An 18884-nucleotide genomic window follows, 5' to 3' on the forward strand; every position below is an offset into this window, starting at 1 on the left:
AATCGGTAGACCCCGTGACAATGAAAAGAACCAAATCGGGCGCTCTGTTTATTCAACAAGCTCGTAGCTAGGTAGCAACATAGTCGTTGGTGACTTCTCTAGAAACCCCTGGACAAGATAGCCTGGAACTATCAGACCAGCAAGCTTCCAAAATGCAAGAGAACGAAATGAAAGAGAAAGAAAAAGAAAAAGAAAAAGAAAGGAATACCTCGATGGTAGCAGTGGTGATGTCTGTAAAGGTCGCTCAAGCACTCTTGAAGCTGGTCACAACCGGGATGACCACAACCATGAGCACCACCAGCAGCAGGATGATCGCAATGAGCGTGCACTTCCGGGAGCTCCTCTGGTGCTGCTTGGCGTAGTGGAGCTGCGAGTTCCCCTTGTCCACGTAGTTGGCAGCCATGCTCATATGCCTCTCAATATCGTTGAGTTGCTCCCCCTGAGCTTCCACCAGCACAGCCATGTCGAGAAAGATCTGGTGGAGCTCCAGCAAGTTCTTCTCGATCTCCTTGACAGCATCGTGCCTCTCCTGGATCTCCCGAATGGTTTCCAGCACCTGGCCGCGACCCTGATCCTGGATCGCCCTCTGGACGAACACCTCACTTTCCCCGGTCTCGATGATCTTCTCGATCGTCTCCTCGTCGGCCTGGTGCCCAGTCACTGTGAAGTACCTCCTCTCCACGGTCTCGCGGTACTCACCCATCATTTTCTGGCGGAGAGCTTGAAAATCGCCCATGAGATCCTTGAGCTTCATCCTCATGCTCATGGTGATGGACATCCTTGTGCGATCTGCCGGGGTGCCTTGCTCGCAGCCAGGGATCTTCCTGTTGACAATGTTGGCCTTGTCCAGCTCCTCGAGCCGGTCCTTGATGGATTTCGCCAGCCGCAGCACCTCCAACACGTCCTTGTCCATCCTGTCCCGGATCGCCTTCATCGCCAGCGCCTTGTAGATTCCTCGGCTCTCCTCGTTCGCGTCCTGGAGCTTGGACAGGAGCTGCTGGATCTTCTCCATCCCGATGTTGATCTGCTCGACCTCGTCGAAAAAATGCTCCAGGTTCTTCTCCGTCTCCAGCGACCCTAGCTCCATCTCTGGCCCTACCTCCAGATCCCTCAGCACATCGCGCTTGAGATCCAGGTAGCTCTGGCTGGATCTGAGGCTAGACCTCAGCAGATCGTTCATCTTGGGGAGAGATCGCCGAAATCTTGCTCACCTCTTGACGCGCCGCCCTCACTTCCGCGAGCCCTAGCTTTTGAAAGCGGGAAAACTTTAAACCGTTCGAACTTACAACGGAAACCAGCCACGTCAGTGCTTTTGAACTGTCGGATTCTGAGATACACATTTCTAATTAAACAGAAAAAGAAAATTAGAAGTTTTAGTTTTAATAAAAATTAAATGATCTTATTACCTATTTAAAAGATAACATAAAAAATATTTTGTTTATAATGTAAAATAATTTTTTAAATTATGAAAAGATATAAATTTAAATTATCTAGTGCCTTAAAGCCACTCACTTGCTAAGGATAACTAATTGCCACAAGTCAGTTATCCTTATAATAACTATTCTAACACCTCTAACTTTAAATTTAGAAACACTAAAAGATGTTTGTTATTCTAAGGCACTAAATAGAGCATTAAAGTTGTGCAAAAATAGTAATTCAACTTAATACGAGAAATTTTTAGCATAACCTTTTTTAGTTTTATTTCTTCATTTTCGTTTAAATCTAGATTTATATTAGATTTTTGTAAGATCTAAAATTTTAACTATTGTTGTGCTTAGATCTACTCTTTCTTTTTATCTTCATTACATTTCTTCTTCTATTATGTCATACCATTATTAATAACAGAGTATGTCACTTGAGGTTATTAATGCTTCGTTTGTATTAAACTTTTGGTGCTATGGGGTGTGCTTATATTGGTGTTGCTCCTATCTTTAATGTGTTGCTTTACCGTTGTTATTAAGGAGTATATATATTCCCTTGAAAGTGTGGATGTTGTAATTAATTTTCCCTCTAAGTGAATATGGGTATTGAATGTTGATTAAAGGGAAAATGCAGAAATAGGTTTTATTTATAGTCATGAATTCAAGTTAATAGTGGTCTCAGAGGATTATTGATATATAAATTTAAATGTAGGATGTATTGTTTATTGCAATAACATTTTATGGGTTATAATGGATTTTAAAGTTCCTTGTTTTAGTTCAAAATTATGGCTTCAAGGTTGGTTTTAGCATTTGGTAGCTACACACAAAGTTACAACTAGTGCATCAAAATTTTATAATCGACTAATGTTTATGCCATGGCTTTGAATTTTGTTTTAGTCATGGGTGTTAACAACTTTATTGATGGTTTTGTAGGAGCTTTAGATTCTTGTGATACTTTATAATCACTCAACAGAAGCTCTAAATATTATATTTAACTTATTGTCATCTTCTAGAGGAGAGGATAGTATAAGGTTTGTAAAAAATAAATAAATAAATAAATAAATATATATATATATATATATATATATATAAAATCTATTACCTTGGCTAGTAATACATTAATTATAGTAATGTAGTATATGGACTATTCATTTGGGGTCCATCTATTCTTGTATATAAGCATGGGTCTAAACCTTAATTAATATATCAATTCTTATATGTCGAGTAATGTGAATAAACACAATAATCATATTTTATATCTATATATTATAAAATTATTTATATATAATCAGCTATCAGAATCTAATAAAGCTATAAGAAAAATAATGATATTAAAATAATTTTATATTTAATTATATTAAATAAAATTATTTTAAATTCTAAAATAATAAGATATTAACAAAGTTATATACTTTATGTGAGTAACAGAATAATAATTTGTCACATTTTAAATGAAAACATTTATTTATATTAATTTTAAAATTCATTATATATATATATATATATATATATATACAATCAAATTTAGTAATTATTAGGTACTTTCAAAAATTATATTTACCTTATAAGTTTGTTTTTTAATGCTGACTCAATTATAGCAATTTTGTATAAAATAAAATGAAATTAATACAAAATATTCTTAATTATTTATAATACCGTGAGTGCTTGGAATATGGAAAGGGAATACAGAAATGTGCATATCAATTAACCCAAAAACCCTAGCTTATATACAGGAGCAAATAGTTCAGATTGAAACCAATCTGACGGCTACCAAAATCCCACTACGCTAATATTAGTATACGACATCGTAGCCGTACACTTGGCCCTTATATCATCCCCCCCTCTCGGAATAATGGAAGACCATCAGGGTTCTCTTGTAAACGGGCCGGGATCTAGAGGAACGTCAGGAGGAGGCATTGGCGGATCTGTAGGTGGTATTAATTACTCTTGATCCCTTTGTATGAAGTGTTTCAACCACTACACATGCACAATCTCTGGAAGATCGGCCTGCTGAACATTATGCCGAACCTCATAAACTTATGGTCCAACTTGCCACAACACTTGATATGGTCCTTTCCACTGTGCAAGGAGCCCCTTAGATAAACCACGTACCGTAAGATGGGGAAAACGGACTAACACCAAATCATCCACTTTGTACTCCGCAGGTGCACGATGATGGGAGTTTAACCGCCATTGTTGTCCCACTTGTACGCAGCCTAAGTGTTCGGTAGACTCCGCTCAAACAAGTGGAAGAATGCTCGTCAAATACTAATTCCATGACCTAGCATTTGCAGCTTGTGGCAATCAAGAAGGGAAACCTAGCTCCGTTGGTAATATTGGATCATGACCATATAAGAGTTTATATGGTGAAGCACCAACAGAACTCTGCACCCCTGTGACATATGCATACCGAAGAGATAACAAATAACCATCCCAATCCGAATGCTGAAAGTTCACATACTTTGCAATCATCCCCTTGAATGTCCGAACAAGTCGTTCCACCAGACTGTCTGATTGTGGATGATAAGCACTTGTGAAAGTGTGGCGTATCCCCAACTGAGACGTCAAAACATGAAATGCCTCAACCATAAATGTAGGACCATTATCCGAAAGAATCCGCTCTGGACAAGAATGCTGGAACACCACTCAATTGAGGAGGAAGTATCCAACAACAGTTGCAAAGGCACTAGCAATAGCACCAACTTCCACCCAACGAGTCAAGTAGTCAGAAGAAATAATAACATACTCATTGCCAGCAGTTGACCGTGGAAAAGTTCCCATAAGATCAAATGCCACCAACTCAAACGGACGGGAAACTACAATTGACTCTAACCGTCCTTTTACAGCCCGAGGGGGAGTATTATGAGCTTGGCACCAAACACAGCTACGCACATACCGGATAATATCACGTCGCATCTCCGGCCAATAGAAAGACCTGCACAAGTTCTCAGTTACACGACGATGTCCCATATGCTCACCTAGAACATGAGAATCATGGTAAACATGGAGAAACCGCGGAATAAAGATAGAAGGCACCACCAGTCGTAAATGATCATCAGGATCCATCCCCACAAAATAAAGAAGTCCGTCGTCAAAGCGATATTGAGAATGTAAATGCCGGAAAGGCAAGTCATCAGCAAGTGATGCAGGATTCTCAAACCCATCTCAAAGCCTGCGAATCCACCGCTCAATCTTTTGAGCCTCGCGAACCTCATCAAGAGAAGGTAGATCTTGCTCTGCACTTTGTGAACACTGAACGTCAAGTATAGCAACCGCTGATGGCACAGAATCCTCATTTAGAAAATCCACAGAGGCTGGAACAACAGGCTCATCAGAAACATGAGAAGAGAATGGAGAAGGAAGAGGAGCTCGAAAAAGGGCATCAGCATCATCCATAGAATTCTTTGGGCGATGAACAACATCAAAATTATATATCTGAAGCTTCAAAGCCCATCGAGCAGTACGACCAACCAGGTTCTTCCGCTTCAATAATGAAGTCACAGCAGCATGATCACCTTCAAGTAACGTCCAAGAACCATGTAGATATGCATGAAGTTTCTCGAAACCCTAAACTGCTGCTAAACACTCTTTCTCTGTTGTGGAGTAGTTCATTTCCGCTGGTTGTAATGTACGACTTATATACACAATAGGATGGTGCTGACCAAGCACACTCAATCTCTCTTGCATTAACACACCTCCAAGACCAATGTCAGAAGCATCCATGCGCAAAGTAAAAGGTCGAGTGTAGTCAGGATATGCCAAAACTGGAGGAGTCGTCAATAGTTCTTTGAGATCCCCAAACACTCGCTCACAATCCGGAGACCAAATAAAAGATAATATTGATGACTTCAACAACGCTCGCAACGGTGCAGTGCGATCAGAAAGATGATCCACAAAACGACCAAGATACTACATCTTGCCCAAGAAGCGTTGCACATCATTCACACACTTCGGAGTAGGGAACTTTAGAACAGCCACAAGTTTGTCAAGATCAACTTGCAAACCCTCACGAGAAATACGGTACCCAAGATAAATTGTATCCTTGGACCCAAACACGCACTTCGACCATTTCAGCTTTAAACCAACATCGCGTAGCCAATCAAACACTTTACAAACATCACGAACATGCTCCTCCCACGTCCCTTCCGAGTGAATCAAGATATCATCGATGAAGTCAGCAGTCACCTCTAGCATATCACAAAGAACCTCGTCCATCATCCGCTGGAAAGTTGCTGGAGCATTGTTCAAACCAAACGGCATCACCAAGAACTCGTACAAACCAAACAATGTACGAAAAGTAGTCTTAGGAATATCTTCTTCGGCTATCGGTACTTGTCAGTACCCAGAAGCAAGATCTAGCTTGGTGAACTAATAACTTCGCCCTAGACAATCTAAGAGATCAGCAGTGTGAGGAAAAGGGTACACATCCGGGATCGTCACTTCATTTAATGGACAATAGTCGATGCAGAAACGAATACTCCCATCAGGCTTTGTCATAAGATGAGGTTCACATGCCCAAGGACTCCGCGACTTCCGAATAACACCCTTATCCAACATCTCTTTTGACGTTTGCATGTAAAATCTTGATCTCCTTGGGTGACCGACGACGAACAGGAACCTTGATTGGACGAGCATCCCTGGTTGGAATCGGATGACGTGTGGTAATCTTGGCCCCAGACGATAGGTCAAATTCAAAGAGATCAGAATACTCCTTCATGATCCGGTCAACAGCTGCAACACAAAGATCATCGGAGGGATCGGAAAAAGGAAGAGCAGAACAAGATGGAAATATAGTGTAAGCTCTTGAGTTTGGACTTCCCGGGAGGTCACCCAGCCCAGTATTATTCAACCCCAAGGATGCTTAACTCTAAGTATCCCAAGACCCTTAACCAATTGGAAAAGGGGGTGCACTCTTATTCATGGGCCCTTTCCCTCTATATTTGAACCCCAACGAATCGTCTCTCAAGTCGTTCCCTTTGGTTGCTTACAATCCACCACGCTTCCCTGCAAGTTCACGCCCTCGTGAACGGAAGCTGAGAGCCGCAACTCTCCTGAGAGCCTCGCTCTCTTGACACCCTACCCCTCGGGTCGAGCCCAGCGGGAGCAAACTGGACCAGCCAGATGTCAATCAACATGTGGTGTGATTCCCTTAGCCAACCAACAGAGTCGGACCCGAGACCGCTCCGATACCAAATGTAAGCTCTTGAGTTTGGACTTCCCGGGAGGTCACCCAGCCCAGTATTATTCAACCCCAAGGATGCTTAACTCTAAGTATCCCAAGACCCTTAACCAATTGGAAAAGGGGGTGCACTCTTATTCATGGGCCCTTTCCCTCTATATTTGAACCCCAACGGATCGTCTCTCAAGTCGTTCCCTTTGGTTGCTTACATATAGGAGGAAATAGTGAGGGAACAAAAGTAATGAAAGCAAAGGTAGAGGGAGAAGGACGAAGAGGTATGGAAGTAAAAGAAATGGATGAAACATAAGGAAGTATGAGACAAGGGGGAGAAGCCTCAAAGTCACACTTGGCATGATTGTGCTGCAACCAATCCATACCAACAATGAGGTCAAAAGCTTGACTCAGCACCACCCGCAACGACTACAACTCAAGCTCGAGATCACCCACACGCACAACCAAGTCTGCCTCATCTCGTGCACACGCATGCGTACGGTTGTTGCCATAAAGAATGAAAACTGGATCCGCCGCACGACGCAATGTAGATGACAACGTATGGCAACAGGTCGAGCAATAGAAGATAAACTCGAACCTATATCAACCAACACGGAGAGAATAATAGGAGACCTCTTGTTATAAAAACGAGCTTGGAAAGTAAACACTAGATGAACTGGTGCCGAGTGAACCCCTTGATGATACTCCCGAAAGAAAGTGTAAGCCACAAATTTTTCCTTTCCAATTTGCCAGCTTACCTCGCCTATCCGTCCAACACCGCCTTGGCTTTTGCTAAGTTCCCTCGCCAAGGTTCTCGCCTATGGTACCAGCTCCTACTTGGTCTCAGCTACTCACTGCACGAGCAACGGAGTGTTAGCCATCCATCCACGGATTCCCAATTCACTCCCAATCCCCCTCCCTGGGTTAGACTAGACTTAAGGTTCGGCTACACTCCCCGCAAGCACAAGCAGCCAAGCACACCAAGCTTCCAGGTTCCTAACATCCTTTGGTACCACAAGACTTGATCATGGGACCCTCTAAATCCCAAGTCTTGAGTGCAACACTTGCTTCGGGACGCCGGGGCGAAACACCGTGGCCTAGCAGCCTGGTATGGGTACCTCTCGCCCCCCACTTCCATCCCGAAGGAAGGCCCAAGCCCCTAGGAAGGGCGAGGACCAATGAGCCGCATGGTACTCAAGTGGGGCACCACTCCACTGAGCCGGGAGCACCGCAATCGGTTTCCCTTTTGGGAGTGGGAGCTGCTCTTGAGCACTTCCTTGGATGGCCCCTCCGGCACCAACCAAGTCCATGCTCACTCCCACCCAAGGCCCCTCGGTCCCAATCCCAACCTCAAGTCAGTTTGGGAGCCCCACTGGAGAGTCCCTTCTAAACTGGTTCCTGGACCTCACTATCCCTACTATACTTTTGGAACCCCTTGCAGCCCCCCCCCCCCCCTGGGAGACGCACGCTTTGGGCTTTCACCCCTTGACCCGTATTAATATTTGGACTTAGTCTCTGGCTCAATCTCGGACCCGATTTCGGATCCGACTTCGGATTCGGGTTCGGACTCGATCTCGGACCCGATCTCGGACCCGATCTCGGACCCGACCTCGGACTCGACCTCGGACTCGGTCTCGGACCCGATTTCGGATCTCGAACTCCGTCTCGAACTCGGTCTCGAACTCGGACTCGAACTCGGTCCCCGAGTCGGTCTCGGACTCGATTCCGGACTCGATCTCGAACTCGGTCCTAGAGTCGGTCTTGGACTCGATCTTCGACTTGGTCCCATCCGATGAACTCTTTGTCATTTTGGTCATTCTTTCGGGGTTCCTTTAGCCTACGACACCTCGGCGAGTTGGTTCCTTACAACTCCACCACCCATAGAAGAAGTTCGATGCCCACATCGAACGTCTCGTTTTATCCTACGACTTGTTGACCATGTCTCCGGGGGCATCCCCCCACTTAGCGGTGTGCCTAAGTTAGCCTCCCCGGCCAAGAGCGCATGACAACGGAATATAGGTGTCCCTATACTCCTCCCCTCACCACGCCCTAGTATGGGGTCGGGACTTGAACCCAGCCTTGCTTTACTAGGGGGTTGGGACTCGAACCCAACCTCCGTAGAATACGTCTACGGATTCGACATCCCCGCAGGGAGTCGGGCGTAGCTCCCTACGCCTGGTCGACCTAGCTAACCCATGCTAATTAGCTTACCTTCGGCGCGCCTTCGGGTCCCAACATATGCCATTGCTCAACTTCTCAAATTGATACTTTTAATTGAACTTTGCATAAGTACATAGAGTTCTGCCATGCAGAAATTCCTCCACTAGATCTCGCGCATTCGCTAGGTTCTCCTCCGGTTCCCATGTTGCTTTGCAGTGTGGAAATCCTTTCCACTTCACATGGAACTCTCTCACCTCGCGTCCGTGTCACTTGCTCTTGCGCGCATTGAGGATGGCCTCGACTTCGTATTCCTCCTCCCCTTGGATAACCTCAGGTAAAGGTCTTACTTGGTCCTTGCGAAGCGGATCCTCAAAATACGGCTTGAGTAAGTTCACGTGGAACACGGTATGCATCTTCCCCATCTCTCGAGGAAGTCGGAGACGGTAAGCCACTTTACCGATTCGAGCCTCAATCTCGTAAGGCCCCGCGAACCTGCTTAAGGAACTCAAGATCAATTCATTTACAGGAATACATGCATTTTTACCTTTGGGTCAACTTCCGGCTGATCCCACTTGGTAGCCTGAGGTTCTTGGTGTTCAGCCACACCTTCTCCCCAGCTTGGAACTCCACATCTCGACGCTTTTGGTTCGCGTACTTAGTTTGCCTTTGTTGAGCCCGTTCCAAGGAATCCCTCACTAGATTCCAAATGTTGAGTCTTTCCGCCGTGAATGCCTCCACTGCGGGTAACTCTCCATGATACTCGGCCACACCGAGTTCCACAGGACCTTCAATAGCTCGCCCATTGATGACTTCCCATGGACTCACCCCGATGCTCGAATGTGGTGAGTTGTTATAACACATTTCCGCAAGTCCTAAATGACTTACCCAGTCGGTCTGGTCTCCCGAGACATAGCATCGCAAATAATCCTCCAGCTGCCTATTCACCCTTTCCGTTTATCCGTCTGTCAAGAAGTGTTAGTGCCACCAAACTTGACTTAATACCCCATACCTGTCTGTGGGTGATAGGCTGTGCTGAATTTCAACTTGGTGCGATACTGTTCCAGGAGGGTCCTCCAGAACCTACTAGTGAAGATCTTATCTCGGTCTGAGATAATCTCTTTTGGCCTTCCCCGCACTCGAACCACTTGTTCAAAGAACAGCTTCGCCACACCTTCCGCATCCACGTCCGTTGTGGTGGGTATGAAATGTGCCATCTTCGAAAATCGATCCACCACCACGAATATCGCATCGAACCCCTCGCTTGGGGGTAGTCCCGTGATGAAGTCCATCGTAAGACATTTCCACGGACGATTTGGGATTGGGATGCTTTGCAACAAGCCCCCACTAGCCTTAGTCACGGCTTTGACTTGCTGACATGTTGGACATGTCTTTACATAGTCTTGGACGTCCTTAGCCATATCTGGCCAATGGTACTTCCTTTTGAGTAAGCCCATCGTCTTGGGCACTCCGCCATGTCCCGCAAGAGGTCCGTCATGACACTCTTCTAAGGCTACCTTCCTTAGTCCCCCTTCTGGAACATATACCCTCGTTTGCTTGTAATAAATGAGTCCGTTGCGTTCCGCATAGCCGGTTTTCTCTTCCGTTGGCAGCTCACCTCTCTGGTGAGCTTCCCGCGCCTCCAGATTCCTCAACAACACTTCTTGTGCTAGACCATCGTTCTCATATGCTGTCCGCACATCGTCCCAGAAGGTTGCTGTTGCGCTGGATATCGCCAACCTCAAGCTCGCTTTTCGACTTAGCGCATCTGCCACAATGTTGCTCTTCCCAGGCTTGTACAGAATCTCGCAATCAAACTCGGCCAAGGCATTGGCCCACCGACCTTGTTTCCCTCTCAGGTCGGGCTGTGACAAGAAGTGTTTCGTTGCCACATTGTCCGTGTAAACCTTGAAGTGTCTCCCAAGGTAGTGTCGCCACTCCTTGAGCGCCTTGACCACCGCAAACAATTCCTTCTCGTGGGCAGGCCACTTCCTTTGAGCCTTGTCCAACTTCTTCGAGCTCCTTGAGTTCTTTTTCGTTCAATCGATAGGGTGGACGAACCACCGCCTCAGCACCCTCGACCAGCTCAATCTTATGTTCTATCGGTCATGCGGGGGGCAACCCCGCCGGTAGCTCCTCCGGCATCGTATCCTGGAATTGGTCCAGCACCTGCTGGATCACTAAAGGTACTTCTTCCGTTCTTGTCTTTTTGTCACTCTTCACCGAGAGTAAGCACAAAAAGGCTGCCTTAGTTCCTTTAGTGAGTTGTCCTCTCGTGGACACCAGGTTTAAGCATGACTCTTTGGCCTTGCTTTGCCCTACTTTTAGATCCTGGGCCTCCACCCTAGATCTTCTTCCTTGGGCATTCGCCAATACCACAAGGTTCCTACCTTGTCCATGCAGGGCTACCACGAACCGATTAAACCAATCCATTCCGAAGATCACGTCAAATCCCGCCATGTCCAAGACGGTGAAATCCATGTCCACTTTCCATGTCCCCACTTCGACTCTCGCTTGTTGAAGTACCTCATCGGTGCTTTGGCTACCTTGAACAAACTCTATAGTCCTTGGTTCGCCTAGCCGCTGCACCGTTAGTCCGGCTTGCCGGACTATGTCTGCAGCCACAAAATTATCCGAAGCACCCGTGTCAATAAGGATCTTAACAAAGCTACCTCCGAGCTTCCCTCGGAGGGCTAGTAGATGCCGCGAACGACTCTCTACCAAAGTTGCTCGTGTAATGAGTAACTTTGAGTTAGGGACTGGATCACATACCTCAGTTTGGACTTCACCCGACTTGATGGCCATATTGGCTCTGGCCTTCTTCGGGTAGGGACATTCCCTCGAGAAGTGTCCCGCTTCGCCGCAGTTGTAGCATACGTTGTTGCCCACGCTGCTATACGACTTAACCTTCTTATCCGTGGGTTTGTCTTTTTTCGCTTGACTTCCCCACGTACTCGCTCACTGGCCACCGGATTTGCCTTTCCGGAACCCCGAGGACTCATTCTTAGAGAAACTCTTCTTGAATTTCCCCTTGCTATATGTTCCCCTCGGTTTGGCCCCTTTGTGAAACGTGGATCCCGACCCCGTCGTGTTCCCCTTTCGCAGGTTATCGTTGAAATGCACCTTGATGGCCGCATCCAACGCTTCCTTGTAGTTGGTCGGGTTCCAGCGCATCACCTCACCGCGAGCCCAGGTTTGCAAACCTGATATAAAGGCATGGAACGCATCCATATCCCCCATGTCCGTGACAAGTATCCTCTTTGCCATGAACCCATTCACATATTCCTGGATGGTTCCAGTCTGCTTCAGCCTACTCAACTCATCTCTCAGATGCAGAGTGGCATTCGGAGGAACGTATGTCGCGCGGATCCTCGCCTTCATCATGTCCCAGGTGGCCACCGGTCCTTCGTTGGCCTCCGTTGTTCTCCACCAAGACTTGGCATTATCTGCCAAGTATGGTTTTGCACATGGGACCTTCTCCGAGCTCGGTAACCGCAACGCTCGGAAGTAGTCCTCCATATCGTAAAACCAATCCTCCACAACCTTATAGTCGTTCACTCCCTTGAACACCGGTGGGGGCTTTGGTTTGTACTTGGGAACTGCCTGAGGGACTGATTCCACTTCGGTCTGTTCGACCTTGTCTGGTTTTGCCTCAGTCCCTGCCGAAGGGTCCGCACCTTCTGCGCTGCCAGCATCCGCAGTCTTTCGCTTTTTCTTCCGCTTCTCGTCACGCTTTAACTTGCGTACGAGAGTCTCCAGCAAGGCATTGGTTTGTGCCAACTGTCCTTCTAGCACGTCCAATCGAGCCTTGGACGACCGAACCTCGCCACCGGACTCCTGTTTGGAAGTTTCCTCACTGGAGTCCTCCTCATGCAAGGATTCCTCATCCATAGCCTCTTGTTCAACCGGAGGCTCCAGCTCCGGCAGAGGTTCCGTCTCCGCCTGGGTTCGCTTATGCCCTGCCCTTGCCATCTCCCAGCAATCCGCCTCTATCCTTCGCTAGAACTGAGATAAAGGCTTCGATACCAAATTGTAAGCCACAAATTTTTCCTTTCCAATTTGCCAGCTTACCTCGCCTATCCGTCCAACACCGCCTTGGCTTTTGCTAAGTTCCCTCGCCAAGGTTCTCGCCTATGGTACCAGCTCCTACTTGGTCTCAGCTACTCACTGCACGAGCAACGGAGTGTTAGCCATCCATCCACGGATTCCCAATTCACTCCCAATCCCCCTCCCTGGGTTAGACTAGACTTAAGGTTCGGCTACACTCCCCGCAAGCACAAGCAGCCAAGCACACCAAGCTTCCAGGTTCCTAACATCCTTTGGTACCACAAGACTTGATCATGGGACCCTCTAAATCCCAAGTCTTGAGTGCAACACTTGCTTCGGGACGCCGGGGCGAAACACCGTGGCCTAGCGGCCCGGTATGGGTACCTCTCGCCCCCCACTTCCATCCCGAAGGAAGGCCCAAGCCCCTAGGAAGGGCGAGGACCAATGAGCCGCATGGTACTCAAGTGGGGCACCACTCCACTTGAGCCGGGAGCACCGCAATCGGTTTCCCTTTCGGGAGTGGGAGCTGCTCTTGAGCACTTCCTTGGATGGCCCCTCCGGCACCAACCAAGTCCGTGCTCACTCCCACCCAAGGCCCCTCGGTCCCAGTCCCAACCTCAAGTCAGTTTGGGAGCCCCACTGGAGAGTCCCTTCTAAACTGGTTCCTAGACCTCACTATCCCTACTATACTTTTGGAACCCCCTGCAGCCCCCCCCCCCTGGGAGACGCACGCTTTGGGCTTTCACCCCTTGACCCGTATTAGTATTTGGACTTAGTCTCTGGCTCGATCTCGGACCCGATTTCGGATCCGACTTCGGATTCGGGTTCGGACTCGATCTCGGACTCGATCTCGGACCCGATCTCGGACCCGACCTCGGACTCGACCTCGGACTCGGTCTCGGACCCGATTTCGGATCTCGGACTCCGTCTCGAACTCGGTCTCGAACTCGGACTCGAACTCGGTCCCCGAGTCGGTCTCGGACTCGATTCCGGACTCAATCTCGAACTCGGTCCTAGAGTCGGTCTTGGACTCGATCTTCGACTTGGTCCCATCCGATGAACTCTTTGTCATTTTGGTCATTCTTTCGGGGTTCCTTTAGCCTACGACACCTCGGCGAGTTGGTTCCTTACAGAAAGATGGAGGGGTCACTAACTTATTCGCGCAAGGTCCCTCCATTACTCGCGCGACTCCTCGTTTCCCGGATGCACCTCGGTGTCCAAACCTTCCACCGCAGCAGCACCAATGGGACGTTGCTGATGCCAAGGTCTCCACCCAGGAAATGGAGGTCGCCAATCCAGAAAGCGCCGACAACGCCGATAAGTATGACCAACTTCATCACACGCCCAGCAACGAACATCATGGCCACAACCACGTCCTCGCCTTTGTCCTTGGACTCGAGTAGCAGCAGCATCAACCTCCATTGGAATAGGACCATCACTCATAGGAAGTGGAGCGGAAGGACGTGCAATGAGAAGTGGAAGAGGCGACATCTCATAACGTTGTGCCAAGCGAAGAGCATCATCAAGGGTGGCAGGAGCAAGTGCATGCACAAGGCCGACAAGATCTTGACGAAGTGCTGGCCACAACATTCCTATCTTGATCTGCTCTGACATATTGGGCTCCACACGAAGCAAAAGACTTCGGAAACGAACACCAAATTGCATCACCAACTTAGATGGCCCTTGGCGAAGACGATACAATTGTTGGAAGGCATCGTCACAATCGTCGGCATGTCCGAAGGCGCATTTGAAGACATCCGGAAGAACACTCTAATTCTCACGAGTGGCTGCACTCAATCCATTGTACCACTGCAACACCGTCCCTTAAAGACACGTGGGAAACTCACACAAACGTCGAGCATCATCCCAAGAATGATATGCGGCAATCACCATGAAGTGATTGAACCAATAGTACACATCATCCCCAGGATTCCCATGAAAGAACTCCGGCCAAACGCGAAGATTGGCACCAAGAGCAGGAGGAGTTGGACCATGTGTCGTAAATGCCGCCATCAATTGAGTTTGGTTGTTTAATTGCAAGCGCATAGCATCAAGCAATTGGACCAACTGCTGCTCTAGAGTCAAAGGAGGAGATTACTGATCTGCCATGAAGATGGATGAAGAAAGAGCAAAAGAATAGAAACAACAAAAAATGATAAGGAAATGGGAGATTTAGATAAAGCAAAAAGCTAGATTTAAACCAAAATCTTGAAAGGGAAGAACAAAAGAAAGGAAATGGAAAAAGCTAGATCTAGACAATACAAAAGCTAGATTTAAACCAAAATCCCAAATTCAAGCACTCCTCAGGGACAATCAAAGGTGTCTTTCATCTCCACTAATGTGAATGCTTGGAATATGGAAAGGGAATACAGAAATGTGCATATCAATTAGCTCAAAAACCCTAGTTTATATACAGGAGCAAGTGGTCTGGATTGAAACCAATCTGACGGCTACCAAAATCCCACTACGCTAATATTAGTATACGGCATTGTAGCCGTACACTTGGCCCTCACAATACATATAAAACTTTTAGGTTTCTAATTACTAAAAATTTTATTTATTGTATGTGACAAAAATTTGAAGTTCTAAAAAACTTATGAATTATTTAAATAAAAGATACTATGACAAAAAAATTAAAGATTTTTATTCCCAATAAAATTCTTAAAAACTCAAGAGTTATATATTTATGTGTTTTATATATGATGTAATAAAGAAGACCAGTTATATATAGTAAAATATTACCTTTAATCCTTTATAATTTAGTAAATATTTTCAATTAATAATATCTAGAAACTTATTTTTTAAATGTTGATTCAAATATTGTTTTATTGAAATAATTTTATTTTTATTACATTCATAAGGAAATTTTAATAATAATCACAATTATATCATATATATATATTTATAGAATCATTTTAGTAATTTTTTAGTAATTTGAAATTTTATTTTTATCTTCCTAGTTCTATCTTAAGTCTTATTTTTATGTTAAGTCATTTATATTAATTTTATAAAAAATGAGATAAATCTAATAAATTTATGTTTTAATATTTATAATATATAACTTTATATGTTTACTTACTAAATTATTTTTGGTCCTTTATATGATTAAGATATTAATTTGTACCAAATTATGAATTTTTTAAATAAAAAACTACCACAGAAAAATATTTATAATTTACCTTTATTGCATTATATAGAAAACATATAAATATATATCTTTTGAGATTTTAAAATTTTTATTGAGTAAAAATTTTTTGATTTTAGAAGTTTTCTTCACAATCCACTCTATATATTAATACCGAGAAAAAAAAATCAAATATTATACACTTATATATTGCAAAATGTTGTATTTAATCTTTTTTTTTAGTAAATATTATAAATTTATTAATATCCAGAAACTTATTTTTAAAAATCTGAATTCAAATAATTATTTTATTAAATTATGTTTTATGTTTTATTAAAGTCATAAGAAACTTTCATTATCACAATATTCACCATGTAAATTATGCTTTTAGATATTATTCCCTTTTGGTTACAACCATAAATTATAACGAATGGATTGATAGTTATTGTAAAAAGGAGGTAAAACAAGGCTTTTATTGCTATTGCCATTGTTATTTAACTTACCATAACTCACAAACTTGCTAGAGTGCACCTTCTAAAATTATTACCACACCAAAGGATGACTATTTTTTGACTTTTAAATTACAAATTAGCTATAATTGGCTATAACTCCTTCTAATCTAAAAGAAAGGAGCTCCTTCTTTAACTTACTTGTGCTTCAATTAAGAAATGAAATGGTATGAACAAAATATTCACTTTTTAGATGATAAGGGAAAAAGAGATGGATAAAAGACATGATAGAGAGAATAAATGTAATGTAGAGAAAGATTAAAAACTCTATTAGATTATTATGGTATATTTACTATCTCCACCACTCCAATTGGTGTAGGAAACCAAGATAATTAGCCATGCTAAAAACAATAACTAGAATGAAATTTCAATGGGATCTAATTTAGTTCAAACTATTTAGTCACTATTAATTTGATTCTATTCTTTTTTCTTAACTTGCATAAAAACCCTTCAAATATAACATGCCTTTTGAAGTTTAACAACACTTCAAAAGGAGAGGGAGTTTTCAACACAATCAACCTTACACTTATCAATGAAAGTTATAATTGATAGCATAATCTAGGAATATAGGGTCATTAAAGTACAAATAGGCTCATTTGTGAGATCCTTATCTCACTAGAGAAAGACATTTCTATAATGCTATAACTAGAAAGTGAATATTATCACATTATCAAAGTCTAGAGTCATATATTTTATTTGGCATACATGATTGCTGCAACTCTTGAAACAACTAAAGTGCAATGCATTGAACTTTCTAGACTACCTTGGTAGTCCATCAAACATCCTCATTTTATTTTTGGCATTTTGGATCCATCGGAGAGCCTTTCTACGCCTCCCATTGGGCTTCTGGAAGAGAGCTTTTACACCAAGGATCCCAATGCTGCTTAGAACACACTTGTAGGCGCATACTCACAAAAGGAACATATAGTAATGGCATAATTTGTCTTTAACAAGAGAATTCTCTACCTATGGAATGCTATTGTACAAGCTTATGCCTCAAATGGGCATTTTGACTCTGCGAACCATCTCTTTGAAAGAATGCCAGGAAGAAGCGCCGTGACTTACACCGAGGTGTTGCTACGTTGCGGCACAAATGGAAAGATCATTGAATCGAAGCGATGTTTTGATGAGATGCATCATCGGACTCCAGTGTCGTGGAATTGCATGCTCATGGCCTACGCTCAGAACGAATGCCTGGACAAGGCCAAGAAAACCTCAGCCTAGCCCAGCAGGAAGTGGTTACCTGGTCGTCCATGGTACATTACCACGGTAGCGGCCTGTTTTTACAGTGCCTCACAGGCAAAGAGTCCGTATCCACTAGAAAACTTTCAACGATATATAGATATAAAAACGTGAATCTCAGACTTTTCTGTGTGAGTTGCAAAACGATAGACGTACCGCGCAACAGGCGTCTTTCTCATTGCGAGGCTTCTCCACAATCTTTTCATTCTCCTTTGATCACTGCTGCGATGACTCGATCTGTAGTTTCCTGCCCGAAGAGCCTCGGCATGTTTGCACCTAAATCCACCTCCACGGAATTCTTCCTCATCATGTCGTCTCTTTCCCGGAGAGAACTTATCTGGGCTTCACTCGTCAAAGTTCTTCCCAGCTCCGTGAACCCGTGCAGCCATATGGAGACCGCCTCCTCCACACACGGAGTGATAGACTCTTCCACCACTCCATCAAGTTCTTCCTCACCCTCTGCGGCAAACTTTAACAGTAACGCAGTCGGCGAAGCCATGACGCGTACGAAAAGCGAAGGCGAGACGTAGTACTCACACTGTGGAAGCTTTACCAGCTTGGCTCGCAGCTCGTCCAGCTTTGAGTCCTCGTAAAATCTTTTCAGGTACTCTGGATCCATGACGAGGTCCTTGCGGGGCATGTTGTCCACGCACAGAACAAGTGACTTGTAACCAGTTTGGATCAACTCCACCAAAAGATGAGGAGAATCAATTTCGGGCTCTAGAATGGTTTGAAGCGTCGTGATGTTGAGAGGCCCGAATGGAAGACTGGAGTGAAGCCACGAACCAAGAAGGAAACGAATCTAGAAAAGAACAATGGAAGTTTGCTTACTCAAAGTTTCTAAGCAAAATCTTCAATGGTACCTTGGAGCCTTGTTTCCCTGATCTTAACACCACCGATCCTTGGGAGACACCGTCCTGGCTCTGGAAAGACCTGACTTCCGGCGGCGTGAGCGTGGAATTGAGGAGCGAACCCAGCTCCCGGTCGAGCCTCGTGGCTAAACTGGTCATGAGCTTGTTCTTGGCGATGCTGAGCTTGGGGAACTCGATCCAGCTACCAGCGCAAGGCGGCGCCATGAAAGAGGATGGGCTACGAAACTTCCCTGGAGAAGTGGATTGGAGCTCGAATCGATTCTTTCTTTCCTACCTGGATGACAGCACGAGGTCGCCAATGCCATGCCCACAAAGATCAATGTCAAATTATCAGAAATCAAG

At 44.9% G+C, this 18884-nt stretch overlaps 2 protein-coding genes across 2 annotated transcripts; both read right to left on the reverse strand.

The window, feature by feature from the left end:
- Positions 1 to 21: 21 nt before the first annotated feature.
- On the reverse strand, positions 22 to 1258 carry LOC9638085 (syntaxin-125). Its single transcript, XM_002989716.2, has 2 exons — positions 209 to 1258; positions 22 to 108 (listed from the first exon to the last, which is right to left on the reverse strand). The coding sequence occupies exon 1, from the start codon at positions 1178 to 1180 to the stop codon at positions 245 to 247; it is 936 nt and encodes a 311-aa protein (XP_002989762.1). The 5' UTR covers positions 1181 to 1258; the 3' UTR covers positions 22 to 108; positions 209 to 244.
- A 16481-nt stretch (positions 1259 to 17739) lies between these two features.
- LOC9628952 (red chlorophyll catabolite reductase, chloroplastic) lies at positions 17740 to 18867 on the reverse strand. The gene is made up of 3 exons (XM_002989717.2): positions 18817 to 18867; positions 18534 to 18772; positions 17740 to 18472 (listed from the first exon to the last, which is right to left on the reverse strand). The coding sequence occupies exons 1-3, from the start codon at positions 18845 to 18847 to the stop codon at positions 17873 to 17875; spliced, it is 870 nt and encodes a 289-aa protein (XP_002989763.2). The 5' UTR covers positions 18848 to 18867; the 3' UTR covers positions 17740 to 17872.
- Positions 18868 to 18884: the final 17 nt, after the last annotated feature.

This window comes from Selaginella moellendorffii, unplaced genomic scaffold (genome assembly GCF_000143415.4).
Source record: "Selaginella moellendorffii unplaced genomic scaffold, v1.0 SELMOscaffold_100, whole genome shotgun sequence".
NCBI classification, from domain to species: domain Eukaryota; kingdom Viridiplantae; phylum Streptophyta; class Lycopodiopsida; order Selaginellales; family Selaginellaceae; genus Selaginella; species Selaginella moellendorffii.

Coding starts and splice junctions, on each gene's coding strand:
- LOC9628952 (XM_002989717.2), bottom strand. CDS start 18,847: ATGGCATTGGCGACCTCGTGCTGTCATCCAG. Junction 18,773..18,816: donor GACCTCGTGCTGTCATCCAG/GTAGGAAAGAAA, acceptor CCACTTCTCCAG/GGAAGTTTCGTAGCCCATCC. Junction 18,473..18,533: donor CAGGGAAACAAGGCTCCAAG/GTACCATTGAAG, acceptor GTTCTTTTCTAG/ATTCGTTTCCTTCTTGGTTC.
- LOC9638085 (XM_002989716.2), bottom strand. CDS start 1,180: ATGAACGATCTGCTGAGGTCTAGCCTCAGATCCAGCCAGAGCTACCTG.